Source organism: Ranitomeya variabilis, chromosome 5 (genome assembly GCF_051348905.1).
Source record: "Ranitomeya variabilis isolate aRanVar5 chromosome 5, aRanVar5.hap1, whole genome shotgun sequence".
Lineage (NCBI taxonomy): Eukaryota > Metazoa > Chordata > Amphibia > Anura > Dendrobatidae > Ranitomeya > Ranitomeya variabilis.
In genome coordinates, this window is record NC_135236.1 from 28,311,689 (window position 1) to 28,326,127 (window position 14,439).

At 42.2% G+C, this 14,439-nt stretch overlaps 1 protein-coding gene across 1 annotated transcript in view; it reads left to right on the forward strand.

The window, feature by feature from the left end:
* Nucleotides 1-14,439, forward strand: part of LOC143773356 (uncharacterized) — a 152,529-nt gene that overhangs the window by 69,474 nt on the left and 68,616 nt on the right. Inside the window, exons 16-18 of the mRNA XM_077260832.1 lie at nt 5,002-5,172; nt 6,268-6,438; nt 11,209-11,379. Coding sequence (XP_077116947.1) covers nt 5,002-5,172; nt 6,268-6,438; nt 11,209-11,379 — 513 coding nt within the window. The remainder of the gene's footprint in view (nt 1-5,001; nt 5,173-6,267; nt 6,439-11,208; nt 11,380-14,439) is intronic.

Here is a 14,439-nt window from a genome sequence, read left to right on the forward strand (position 1 = left end):
TGGAACCATTCAAAGAAATCAGAATGGATGAACTCAGAACTTAATCACTTGTTAAAAAGGAAAAAATAAATCTATATTACATAAAAAGCGGGGGTATGTCTAAAGAAGAATATAATGCAGTTTTCAGGGAATGCAGGGCAAGCATTCGAAGTGCTAAAGCCAGTAATGAAGTGAGGCTTGCAACTGAAACCAAAAGCAGTATGGGGGTATCTTAAAAGCAAAAGAAAAGTAAAACATGCTATAGGGTTTTTACAGGATGAAAAGGGTGAAATGGTCAAAAATGATGTTGAGAAGAAGTAACTTTAAAATTCCAACTTTGCTGCTGTGTTCTCTAAGGAAGCAGTTGTAACATCAACTTACCTCATGCTCACAGTGACATCGAAGGAATAAAATAATCCACACTATCCATAAAAAGAGAGATGGTGAGGGAACACTAATTTGAATTAATTTTAAATCTCCTGGTCCAGGTGAATTATGTCCTAAGGTACTGAAATAGTTAGCAGAGGAAATTGCAGAACCACTAGCCAGAATGTTTGAAAAATCCTGGAGAACAGGAGAAGTCCCCGAAGATTGAAGGACAAATGTTGCCCCTACTTTCTAAAAAAGAAAGAAGTTGGAGCCAGGAAATTACAGGCCAGTAAGCCTTACTTCTATACCAAGAAAGATATTTGAACAAATATTAAACAGCATGTATGTAAGTACTTGGATAAGAATACAGTAATTGACCAGAGTCAGCATGGGTTTGTAGAGAACAAGTCATGTCAGACTAATCTAGTTTCCTTCTATAATGGAATCACTGACTCGGTGCATCAGGGAAATGCGGTAGATATAGTATTTCTCAACTTCAGTAAATCATTTGATAAACCATTTCATGCTATCTGTCACAACTCTGTTGTTGGGTGTCCAAGGAAAGGGGCTCCTTCCCTGTTCCTAACAATGGGGGTGCCCTAGCTCACCATTTTCCCCAGATTACTTCTGATGGTAAGGTCCCCAGGTCACTTACCTTGCCTTAGCTCCTGAATCTGCCCTCAGTCTGTACCCTTCCTCCACCCAGGGAAGACGGGAGTAGTACCTTACCGTAATACACCAACTATACTAACAAGTTAATACAAATAGGGGTAACGGAAATTACCAAACATACAAATATACACACACAGATAAGAGAGGAATGCACAGGGGACTGTATGGGGTTAAACCAAAGTGGGAGAAGAAAGGGAATTATTACATACTCAAAACCTTGCAACAGATAAATCCACCAAACTTCTCCACTAATAACTATCAACAACCTCCAGCCATGCAGCATAAGCTAACTCTGACAATGAGTGCTAGCCAGGACACAGATTATACAGGAGATGGGAATGGTTAACAGTGCACAGCTGAGAGCCTTCAAGCAGGAAAGCTCCCAGAAGCTCTCAGCTGAGCAGATTAACCCTGGCAATGCTAAAAGAAACTTAAGCCATTTAATATGAAGGTAAAGTACTTCTAATCAGGACAGGAGTAGTAGAAATGAGACACTGCAGTCTTCTGGCAACTCTCTGTTGAAGATGGTTGCACATCCAATTGGAAGAGTGTTTCAAGTAGGGTACCACAAGGCTCTGTCCTGGCCGTAGTATTGTTCAACATTTTTATAAATTATCTAGATAAGGGAAGTGAAGGTAAACCAATCACATTTGCAGATAATGCAAAGCTAGGAGGGATAGCTAACACTAGAGAAGACAGAGAAAAGATTCAGAAGGATCTAGATAACCTTGAGCGATGGGCAGCGACTAATAGAATTGTATTTAACAGGGAGAAATGAAGATTCTACATCTGGTTAAGAAAAATAAAAATTACATCTACAGGATGGGAGGAATAGAACTAAGCAACAGAACATGTGAAAAAGACTTGGGTATACTAATAGATCATAGACTGCACATGAGACAACATAAGTCAACAGTGTGATGCAGCAGCAAAAAAGGCAAACACAGTTCTAGGATGTATTAAGAGAAGCATAGAGTCTAGATCATGTGAAGTCATTATCCCCCTCTATTCCTCCTTAGCCAGGCCTCAACTGGAATACTTTGTCCACATCTGGGCACCACATTGCAAAAAATACATTAATAAACTGGGGCAAGTTCAGAGAAGAGCTAACAGGATGGTGAGCGGACTGCAAAATATGTCCTACGAGGAACGGTTAAAGGACTTGGAAATTTTTAGCTTCCAAAAAAGAAGGCAAAGAGGAGATTTAATACCTGTCTACAAATATCTGAAGGAATGTCACAGTGTAGGGGGATCATCCTTATTTAATTTGCACATGGAAACAAGAGAAGCAATGGAATTAAACTGAAAGGGAGAACACACAGATTAGATATTATAAAAAAACTTTTTAGCTGCAATCCAAGTCTGTTTTTACGGCTGAAATTCGCATCTTTAAAGCTAACTTTAGAAAAAGTTTTCCCGAATTTATCCTAAGATATGTCCAATAGGGAGAACATGCAGATTAGATACTAGAAAAAACTTTTTGACAGTGAAGGTGATCAATGAGTGGAACAGGCTGTCATGAGAGGTGGGGAGTTCTCCTTCAATGGAAGTCTTCAGACAGAGGCTGGACAGACATCTGTCTGAGATGGTTTCGTGAATCCTGCATTGAGCAGGGGGTTGGACACGATGACCCTGTAAGTCTCTTTCAACTCTAATAGTCTATGATTCTATGAACAATGAGATCCCTTTGCTATGCTCGATCATGGCTTTTGCTGTAGCGTGCAGCTAAAAAAAAATCAGGAAATTTCTAGTAGAACAGTTAAACTTTCTATGGGGTAAATCAGAATCACAGTAAATGATTGCAGTTGTGTAGTGACTACTTATTACGTATATGGGCTCACATGGTGAGATGGAACCTCTAAGCCCAAGATCCGGGTGGGCACACAGGCCACGGGCATCAGTGCAGATGGCGCCAGATGGTGCACACGGAGCATGGACACATAGAATGAAAACTAGAAGTTTATTAAAGTCCTGGAAACCACAGGCAGATAGCAGAGTTGCTAAAGAACGTAGGCAAATAAGAGGTGTCATGGAGATGCTGACAGGAAGCAGACAAAACTCCAGAGTGACAAGAAAGTTTAATACCATGCAAGTCACACATAGCCAAGAAGATTTTCTAAAAAGTTCAGTCAGGCATGTAGAAGAAGATCGGTGACAGATAGTGGACAAAACTATGAAATGACAAGAAAAGCTAATACCTTGGAAGACGCAGACATCTAAGAAGACATCCTGGAAACCTCAGGCAGGTTGATACTGGAAATCGCAGGCAAGTGTGTAGCGATACTGGAAATTTCAGCCACGTGGGTAACTGGAATTGGAAACCGTAGACAGCAAAGAAGATATTCTGGAAACCGCAGGCAGGTTGATACTAGAAAAGAAAGGCAAATCGGTAACAAAGCGGGAAACTACAAGCAAACTTTAAGGTCCTCCATGACAGATAGCAAGGTTACTGGAAACCGCATGCAGGCAGGTGAAGTACTGAAAACTACTGGCAGGTATCAGGGTTCTGAAAACCACAGACAAGCAGGTCAAGTCCTCCATTGACAGGGGAAAAGGTTGCTGGAAAGCGCACACAAGTAACTCAAGGATTAGAAACTGTAGACAAGCGTCCTGGACAGGAACTGCACAACAAACTAAGAGAGATACTAAAAGCCTTAGAGCAATACTAAGACCCAGTTGTGAGTCTTGGGAGCCTGAAATAGGCCTCAGAAGTTCATTATATGAGAGCTTGTCTAGCTGTTTGCAATGATTGGATCAAAATCAGACAGGTCTCCACGATTCTCCATGGACCACTCAGTCCCTCAAAAATCACAAACATAGACCATAAATAAACTATGACAAGCATGAGTGCTACCCATGCTATCAATGAAAATCATGGATAGCACTCGTCTGAGGACATCAAAAGTGTAAATGAGCCCTAAATGTCATTATCTAATTCTGACCACAAATACATCGCCCATTATAAAAGATGTTCACAATTATGCAAGTACATTTTTTTTCTATTGTTGTTTTAATCCTTTAAATGTTTTCAGTTCATTTCTCAATGGATTTTTACAGATTATAGGTAACATTGAAGGTAGAAACATTTTTTAAATGATTCTTCTCGGTATGATTTTTTTTACATTACAAAAACCCGGCATTTTAATAGGGGTTTATTAAGACCTTGACAAAATCTCACTTGCTCTTGAGCTGAAATGTTGCCACCAGTTCACATGGGCCGATAAAGACACCATTATTTTTTGCATGGAATTTGCTATTAAGTGGTGTGCATTATTTTTGCTTTTATAGGTATTGGTGTGTGTATATACACTATATATACAGTATATAATGTATATATGTAATATATATATAATGAAGCGGTGGCAAAATACTACAACGTGGAACAAACACTTTTTAGACACTCATCCTCCTTTCCAATAGGGTATATGTAGAAAAGTAAGCAGCATTCCAATCCAAAATGCAATAAATTAAAGGACATTTTATTTGCTATGTAGCAACATTTTGGTCCCATAACAGAACCCTTATCAAGCTGAAACGATTGGGTTGCCAAATGTTGCCGTCAGCTGTTTCCGGGAGGCCCCATGAAGAATGATGGGAGCTATGGCTGGACATCAGACCTACTGCTCCATTTTGTCATGTGGATTAAAGTTCCCTGTTTTGCTGAATGTTGTTTTCCCCCATGGTTGGACAACTACCAATCAGCTTGTTATCACATGTCATGTTGGTAGGTGCTAAATTGTTTTCACTGGATAGTCCCTTTAAACGCTGATTTATGACATGCCATAAAGAAACTTTATTAATGGATGCTCTATTTCTAGAACAATTGGTCTCAATGGACATCATTCCGGGCATCCACCACAAGAAGTGACTTCTAGTGATGATATTTATGGATGTTATTAATAACATTTTCTCTCCACATTCACAATCTACAGATTTTATACTAGTGCTGTTGATAAATCACATCTCATCTTATTCTTACAGCTTGGCAAGGAATAATCTCTCAGACTCTTCCTGCACCCAGTTGGCATCTGTAATAAGGAATAACCGGTCCCTGAAGACTCTTGACCTGTCTGGTAACCGTCTGTATGGTCGTGAATTCGGTGACTTGACGGAAGCTTTGTCTCATCCAGACTGCAGGATAGAAGAATTGCTGTGAGTATCTGAGATTGATGTTTAGGATGGATAGAACCTAGTGATGAGCAAGCACTAAAATGCTTTGATGCCTGTTACTCGACCGAGCAATTTGTATTTTATTTTTATTTCGAGTAATGAGTACAGTGGGAGTCAATGGGAAATTTGAGCATTTTTCTGGCCGACCCTTCAAGGAAATTGGGGGAAAGTGAAAATGTTGAAATGGATGTAAAAAGTGCTGAATGGAAAAAAAACAGCAAGAGGAAGACCAATGGAAGCGTGTCTGACTCCACTTTAAAGGACTGACAATAAAATATTAACTATAAACGAGAAATTGGAGATTACAGGAAAAAATGTAAAGAAACATTCTTTCCTGTATAATGACTTGTATATAAAAAGGATTTAAAGAAAATTATACTTTAAGTAAAGCAAAATTGAACTTTTTATTCATCCAGGCTGAGATAGTGGCACAGAAATTGCTGTACCATCAGGTTGAGGACGCCATGTAAAGCACTTGTGTGAGGTTGCCCAACATAGGTCCCACCAGGTTCGCATAGTTATCGCACATGGCCTTCAGAATCCTGCATTGAGCAGGGGGTTGGACACAATGACCCAGGAGGTCCCTTCCAACTCTAACATTCTATGATTCTATGATCATCATTTACTCTCCCATCCCCCACCTCGATACATGCGTACATGCGGAGCACCAGCACACAATACATTATTATACCCTGGGGCCTGTGAGCAGATGCAAAAGTGGGGGGCCTGGACTAGTTCTGGGGCCCCCCACTTTGCTTTTGTTCATTGGGCCCCACACACTAGAAAGGTCAGTAATGCCCTGATGGAGGCCCTGGCTGCAATAATTACTGATTTATGACGTGAAAAAGTGAGGGATTCCATATTTCCAGAACTTGGATTTGTTATCAGTAGACATATTTTAGATCTGGCAGCATTCCTGACTTCCACCACATAAAGTAGGAGACTTCTGGTGATGACATTTTTGGATTTTACTAACACGCATGGAAGTTTTCTCTCCACATTCACAATCTACATATTTTATACTAAGTTTCTGTGTACAGTATGTGTCACTGACATCTCATCTTCTTATTCTTACAGATTGGCAAGTAATAGTCTACCTGACATGTCATGCTTTCAATTAGCATCTGTAATTAGGAATAACCCGTCCCTGAAGAAACTTGACCTGACTTTAAACTTTCTGTCTGGTCCTTACTTTGCTGACTTAATGGATGCCATATCTAGTCCAGACTGCAGGATAGAGGAATTACGGTGAGTAAAAGTATGTAATGGTATGGGCCAGAACCCCTGTAGGAAGAGATGAAAGTTACTCTGTTATTTCAGCTCTTCCCCCACCCAGCACCATCTCCTGCTTGACTTATGGCTCCTTTACCAGAAGTCACAAAGCGTAAAGGCTGTCACTGGGCAGGGAATAGAGTTGGAGTGACAGAGACTTCAGACCTACAAATAGCTCTTCAGCCTCATTTTATTAGGAATTGTGGTTCCGTGCTTCCACCTGGGAATGCTTTGGGCCCGATCATACACTACTCCATTTGAAAGTGCCGCCATTGACCCTGAAGGCAGCTACTATTTCAGCCCTTTACGGCTCGCTTAGCTAAGGCAGCTTGCGCCAAGTGCGTGTGTGGCTTTGCTGGTTTGGTGCAAATTTTACTAGGTCTCCCTGCGATTACGCATAACAGAATAAACAGCCATATATTAAAAAATAAATAAATAAAATGGATCCGATCGAGCAGCTTTCTGACCAGATGCAGGGCCTTCAGGGAATGTTCCAAGATTTGGCAGGCACCATGAATCAGCACAGCCAGACCCTGGCTCAGGGGTTCCCCCAACACTGGCAAGTTCTAAGCCTAGTCCTGCAGCGGGAGTCATTCCTGTAGAACATAAGGTACCCATTTCTGATTTTTTGGGGGTGAGATCGTAAGCAATTTAATAATTTCAAGGAAGGGTGCAACTTATACTGTACTTCCAACTTCTGGAATTAAGGTACTCCGATCGGTCTAGTTATTTCCCTTCATAGAGGGGATCCCCAGTCCTGGGCATTTTCATTACCCTTGGGTTCATCCAAACTCTCATCAGTGGATTCATTTTTTAAGGCTATGGGGCAGATTTATGGTAAACTGGTCCGGGTGGCCTCAGCTGAATCCAACCTTAAAGGGGATTTCTCGGGGATTTGCCCCATACCCTCCAATCCATCTACATTCAGCTATGTGTAATTAAAATGCCTCCCTAACCAGCCATGTATAAGATAATTTGGTTAAATAAATGCTTTAATAAAAGTATATATAACCTATGCTAGTTCCCCAGATGAGTCAACTCTCTTTCCATGTTATCACGCACATGTGAGAGATAACATAATTTGGACGAGCGGCATCATCGCTGCTTATGCAAATCTTGCGCACCCAGCTTTAGAGATGCAGCAACTCTGCCGACATGAGCGGATTTGCATGATCTGGCGATGGCGCCACAGGGGATAAGATTCCCTATAAGATCTATAAGATTCTTCTCTTGATAATTCTCCCTTTTTCCAGAGTATTGAGTATCGCACCACCGAACCAGTGTCTATCACCACAAGTTGTCTGCAAAAGGGACAGGCATGCTTTTGTTATTTTACAGGATCTTCCTACAGCTGTGGTGGTGGTAGGTCTCCCTTAGCTTTGCACCCATAACACTATTATTGACTGGGAAAGGAGAGATATTGTTAAATGGTCCTCCAACTATCAATCCCTTTGTATCATCAGGCTTCATAAGGCAGTAGGTTCCAACTCTCAGTCTCTCAGAAATTGCCTCCACATAAAACGTATGACTGGACTGTTCCATCCAGCTCATTGAGAGGGCAATTTTGCATAAGGGCTGAATTTTTAACCTGTCAAAACCCGAGAGGCAAGCCATGAGGGAAAATATTCTGGAAAATTTTAAAAAATGGGTTTATCCGCCCTTGTAAATCCGGCTGCAGCAAGGTTCATTTTTGTGGCTAAAAAAGATGGAGGCTTTAGACAGTGTATTGACTATCATAAGCCCAATTATATAACTGTACATCAACAAGACCCTCTCCCACTCATCCTTGACCTCTTTAACAAACTGGTGGGGCAAGTTCATTTATCAAGCTGGATCTCAGGGGAAGCTTACAATTTTGTTCCAATTAAGGAGGGGGATGAGTGGAAAATGGCCTTCAATAACCCCAAGGGTCATTATGAGTATTGTGTTATGCCCTTTGGGCTCTGTAATGCTCCAGATGTGTTTCAGACGCTTGTGAGTTACATTTTCCATGATCATTTGAGTTATATTTTTATGCCGGAGCCCGCATCAAAGCAGGGGTTCTGCCATCAGAAGTACTATTCGGTCCGATGGCAGAAAGGGGTTAAGGGAAGGTTAGTTTTAACATTAAGAGATAGAATATCAAAAATAAAATCTAAAATCCAGAAAATCACATTGTATAAATTACATAAATTTATTTGCATTTTTCATTGAGAAATAAGTATTTGATCCCTCTGGAAAACAAGACTTAATACTTGGTGGCAAAACCCTTGTTGGCAATCACAGCAGTCAGACATTGTTTGCAGTTGATGATGAGGTTTGCGCACATGTCAGGAGGAATTTTGGTCCACTCCTCTTTGCAGATCATCTCTAAATTTTTAAAATTTTGAGGCAGTCGCTTGGCAACTCGGAGCTTCAACTCCCTCCATAAATTTTCTATGGGATTAAGGTCTGGAGACTGGCTAGGCCACTCCATGACCTTAATGTGCTTCTTTTTGAGCCACTCCTTTCTTGCCTTGGTTGTATGTTTAGGGTCATTGTCTTGGTGAAATAGCCAGCCACAATCCATTTTTAATGTCCTGGCGGAGTGAAGGAGGTTGTCACTCAGGATTTTACGGTACATGGCTCCATCCATTCTCCCAATGATGCAGTGAAGTAGTCCTGTGCCCATAGCAGAGAAACACCTCCAAACATAATGTTTCCACCTCCATGCTTGACTGTAGGGAGGGTGTTCTTTGGGTCATAGGCAGCATTTCTCTTCCGCTAAACATGCCGAGTTGAGTTAGTGCCAAAGACCTCAATTTTTGTCTCATCTGGCCACAGCACCTTCTCCCAATCACTCACAAAATCATCCAGGTGTTCATTGGCAAACTTCATATGGGCCTGCACATGTGCCTTCTTGAGCAGGGGGACCTTGCAGGCATTGTAGGATTTTAAACCATTACGGCATAATGTGCTACCAATGGTTTTATTGGTGACTGTGGTCCCAGCTACCTTGAGAACATTAACAAGTTCTCCCGTGTAGTTTAAGGCTGATCTCTCACCTTCCTCCTAATCAAGGATACCCCGCGAGGTGAGAGTTTGCATAGTGCCCCAGATTGATGTTCATTGACAGTCGTTTGTATTTCTAAAATGTTCTTACTGTTGCACCAACAGTTGTCTCCTTCTCACCAAGCATCTTACTTATGGTTTTGTAGCCCATTCCAGCTTTGTGCAGGTCTATGATCTTGTCCCTGACATCCTTATAAAGCTTTTTGTTCTTGCCTATGTTGTAGAGGTTAGAGTCTGACTGAATGAGTCTGTGGACAGTAGTCTTTTATAAAGGTGCAAACAAATTAAAAAACTGACCGTCACATCCAAACATAACCTAGGTGTGAACAGGAGCCTACATAGAGTTGCTAACTCATATACAATGAAACAAACAAGGCAGCACTCTAGTGCTTTATTGCACTAGAATTGTGACAAATTAAGAATGCTTAGAGCACAAATTGGCCAATTCATGTGTACCTGGAAGCCACATTAAGTCTATGAGAAAAAACGGATCCGGCGGCATCAGTCGCCGGATTTGTTTTTTTTCAAAATTCAACGGATTGCGACTGATAGCAAAAAGCTGATATTTGAAAGGGGCCTAAACCTTCTACTAGATCGATAATAAATATGTTGAAGAGAATAGGTCCCAACACCGACCCCTGCAGTACCCCACAGGTCACAGCAACCCAGTTAAGGGATCAAATTCTTATTTCTCACTGCAAAATGCAAATAAATTTATATAATTTATACAATGTGATTTTCTGGATTTTATTTTTGATATTCTATCTCTCAATGTTAAAATTGGCCTGACGATTTCACTGCTCACAGTGATCAGAAGATGTGGTGAGGACGGTGATGAGCGAATGTTCTCGCCACTGCTCGTTACACCCCGAGTATCACTATGCTCGGTGTACTCGGGGAGCATCGAGCATTTCCGGGATTATGCGGCAGTAACTGGTATCTCCACCCAGCATTTTTGGCGGACTTTAGAAACCCAATTATGCTACAGGCAAGTCATTAACCTGCAAAGGATGTACCTTGACATATTTCCAAGCAAAACCCGTTTTGGTTTTGTTTTAATGTGTTTTTTGTTGCACTGGGAAAAATGGCATGAATCTCTGAAAAAATTGTTTACAGCTGTGAACTAAGAGTCAGAAATCCTTCCAGGAGCGATCCCCATGAGGTCCCTGTGTCATTTGAGTAGTGTTTCCATCATTTTCAGATGTTTCTAGACCTTAAAAGGACCCCTGGGTGATCACGGTAAAAATACTACGGTCTCCCATAGACTTACATTGGGCTCGTTGTTCTGGCCGAGTACCCGAGTATTCCAATCTGCTGCACCCGAGCAACGAGCACCCGAGCATTCACTCATCACTAGTGAGGACCAGATGGGTGATGTTGATGAGGATCAGAGAGGCCGAAGATGTGAGTCATACAATAAGTATAAGAGATTTTTTTCCTATTTTTTACATCTTATGTTTATCATGCTTCAGGGTCTGGAGACACCCTAAGGAATAATAAGGGACATTAAATTCCTTGGAAAATTTGCAATCAGGCAAATTATAATTTTGACTGATCCGCTCATCTCGGCTGAGATCCACCACACACAATAGACGGCTTCTAGATGACACTGATAGATTTTATTAACATAGGAGGATAATTTTTCTCCATATTCTTAATCTAAAGATGCTAATGTTCTATGGATGTGTCTCTAATATCTCGTCCTTTTTCTTACAGTTTGGGCTTTAATAATCTAAAAGATAGATCCTGCATCTGGTTGGAATCTGGAATAAGGAATAACCGGTCTCTGAAGATACTTGACCTCTCCGATAACAATCTGTATGGTCCTCACTTCAATGGCTTGATGGAGGCTCTGTCTCGTGCTTACTGCAGGATAGAGGAATTGCGGTGAGTTTAGAGGAACGTGTAGGCAACCGTAGATTCTCTCATCCAAGAGAATATGGTCAATTACGCAAATGACCCACTGGTCAACCTTTCATCAGAGCTTGATCAGACTGTGGTCATAGCGTGATACAATTTGTTTCTCCATCTCAGATTTCATCCAAGTATGGTCGGATGATTTCCATGGACTCATTGACTGGCATGGCAGAGTGTTATTCAAATATTGGATAAAACTTGGGCATGCAGTGATTTTTTTTCCTTGGAAAAACTTTGTTCAAGCATCATTCTTTGTCGGTCAGCGTAAAGAGACCGGGAAACGAGTACCGAATGACTTCATTATTGTTGATCATGCTCATTTAATTGTCTGAACTCAGTGTATGCAAATGCAAAAAAAGCATTTTGGGCCTCAGTTTAAACTTTTTGCCTAGGGCTCCAGTTTGTTTAAAAGTGGTCATGGGGTTAGGTGACATGAGCAAGTGATGGGACGTAGGGAGTGAAGGAAAGATCTGAATCAAGTATGACCCCAAGACAACGGGCATGTTGCCATTAGGAAGGTTAATAAAGGCAGGAAACATGGGAAGTTCAGTTTTTGATATATTTAGTTTTCGATAGAGGGAGGACATGATGTGAGAGACAGACAATCGCTGGTTGTATTTTATAGTCAGCACAACAATCACACTTCTGTGCCTATATCAGAATCAGCAATAGTGCGGTCAGTATAACCCACTAGTCAGAGATTCCATAAACTCAAACATAACTTTTAATGTATTGACTACAACTGGATAAATCATACAAACAACACAAAGTGATAAAGTGCTAGCGCAAAAGTTACCAGTGCTCAGCAAAAAATGGTTTGATCTCACCACTGTTGAACTTGTTCTCTACAGGTTGCAGGTAGGCAGGAGCATAGAAAATGAATATATAATAGAGGGGGGACATTTCTGACATCCCCTGTCGTGCCCCTGTATTGCTCCTGCCCTTAAAAGGACAGTCCCCAAGTAAGGCTACTAAGATGTACCCACCAGAATGTGTAAGGTCTCCCATCGCGTTTCCTCCCTCTTTTGGGGGATTCATCAGGGGAGTATATAGTATGTGGGGAACTAAAAGTTCCTGCATTAGCAGGTAACCCACATGTCAGGTCCAACTAGTTGTGTCAGAACCTGTCAGAATAAAGCCTGGTACAAAAAATCCATTGCTAGTATGCCCTTTATGTGTGCTCTCTTACTCACCCTCATATTAGCCGGCATCTGCTGTCACTTCCGGTAATTGGACGCACAGTGTAACGCAGGTCCGCCTGAAGTGATGTGCCCGGGGAGGGGGAGTTGCTAGAGCGAATAGACAGTCTGAATGAACAATATAGAAATATCCAGGATTATGATCACCTAACTGCTACAGCCAAGCCATTGGCCAGTAACGTAGAGGGATAGATAGTGAAGGAGAAGGTGAAAATACACCCAATGCAGCTGTGGCTACCATTTGTAAAGATATACACTGAGTCCTAATAGACTCCCTTAAGTGGACTGTTTTTTAAGGCTAAACTTAACGGAGACAGGACTCCTAGACACAGATCACTATATATACCTGTATCAATTATGGTTGAGTAGGAAGGAGGAAGGGAGGCAAATGTATTGCTTCTCTTTGTAGAATAATCCTGTCAAAGTCTCCTCCCCTCTTTTCATGTCTCCACCGTGCATACTATTGACGTGTCTCGCCAGCGGTATTTCTCTTTTGTTACGAATGTCCCCCAAGTGCTCACGCACCCTCCTCCTGAATTCCCTGATGGAAAGTATTCAGACCCCTTTAAATTTCTCACTCTTTGTTTCATTGCAGCCACTTGGTAAATTCAAAAAAGTAAAAAGTTCATTTTTTTTCTCATTAATGTACACTCTGCTCCCCATCTTGACTGAAAAAAAAGTAGAAATGTAGATGGAACACCCGCCAGGGCCGTGGGTTACTCAGTTGCGGGTCCGTTACTTAAAGGGGATGTCACGGTGGCGGCAACCTGGTCCGTGGCCCTGGGCGCACAAGTAAAAGGGAATGTCTTTAAAGGGGTTTGAATAAAGTTTGTGTTCATGACGCCACTTGTGGTTCTCTGTCAGTGATGACCAACGCTGCTTAAAGGGGTCCTCTGGGGTGATCTTATGGCAGCTAAGATGGTATAACTTCCCACACGTGAAGTTGGGTCTCCAAGGCTCCCAGTGTTTAGATGAAGATGGTGGGTGGTGCCATAAGAAACGGAGGACACAGGTTTGCAGTCTCTTTACCTGGTTTACTGAAGGCTTCAGGCAACTGCAGTCCAGGGCACCAGATCACAGGGCAGGCAGGGTCCGGCCGGCTTGGAACAGAGTTCAGAGTCCCCTTTACCAGGTGGAGTTGAAAGCCTTCCTACTAGCGCAGTGGTGTAGTCCCTTGCCTGTGGCTTCTGTCAAGGTTCTGACAGTACTCGCTGTCCTCCATAAAGGTGGGACACTAACCCGTATGACAGGTGACTCAAGCCTTTTTACAGGGTCTCTATCATGACCTGGGCTCTATATGCCACTGTGTCTCCTGGGTATTAGGGCGGACAGGTTAAGTTTAGTCCAGCTGTCCTGCCGGTTTCTGCTGTGCCTCCTAGAGTCCGACACAACCTTGGTCTTCTGGCTACCGGAATCTGTGCTTGGTAGGGAGGCAGCCCAGTCGGAGTTATTCACCCCAGTTGTCACTCTTCTGTGCTTCGCTCTCCTGCACGCTCTCTAAAATGTGTTCTTCCTTCTATGTTCTCTCTGTCCAGGAACTGCAGCACCCTCGTGGCTTCACAGCCCCTCCAGTCCCTCTGACTCCTCTCTTCTCTTTCTGCCAGAAGCTGCGGACTCCCACATCTCCTCAGCTACACTCCTTTCTTACCAGCTCCTCCTAAGCTGATGTTCCATGACAAGTTCCTTTCTGGAACTCACTGACTGACTTTCCCTCCAGACCAGAATATTTATATAGTGGAGCCACCCACAAGCTGGATCAGAGCTCCCCCTTCTGGCCTGGAGTGTGAACATGTATGTTTGTGGTTACCTGATAAAGAAGATCTTCGCTTGC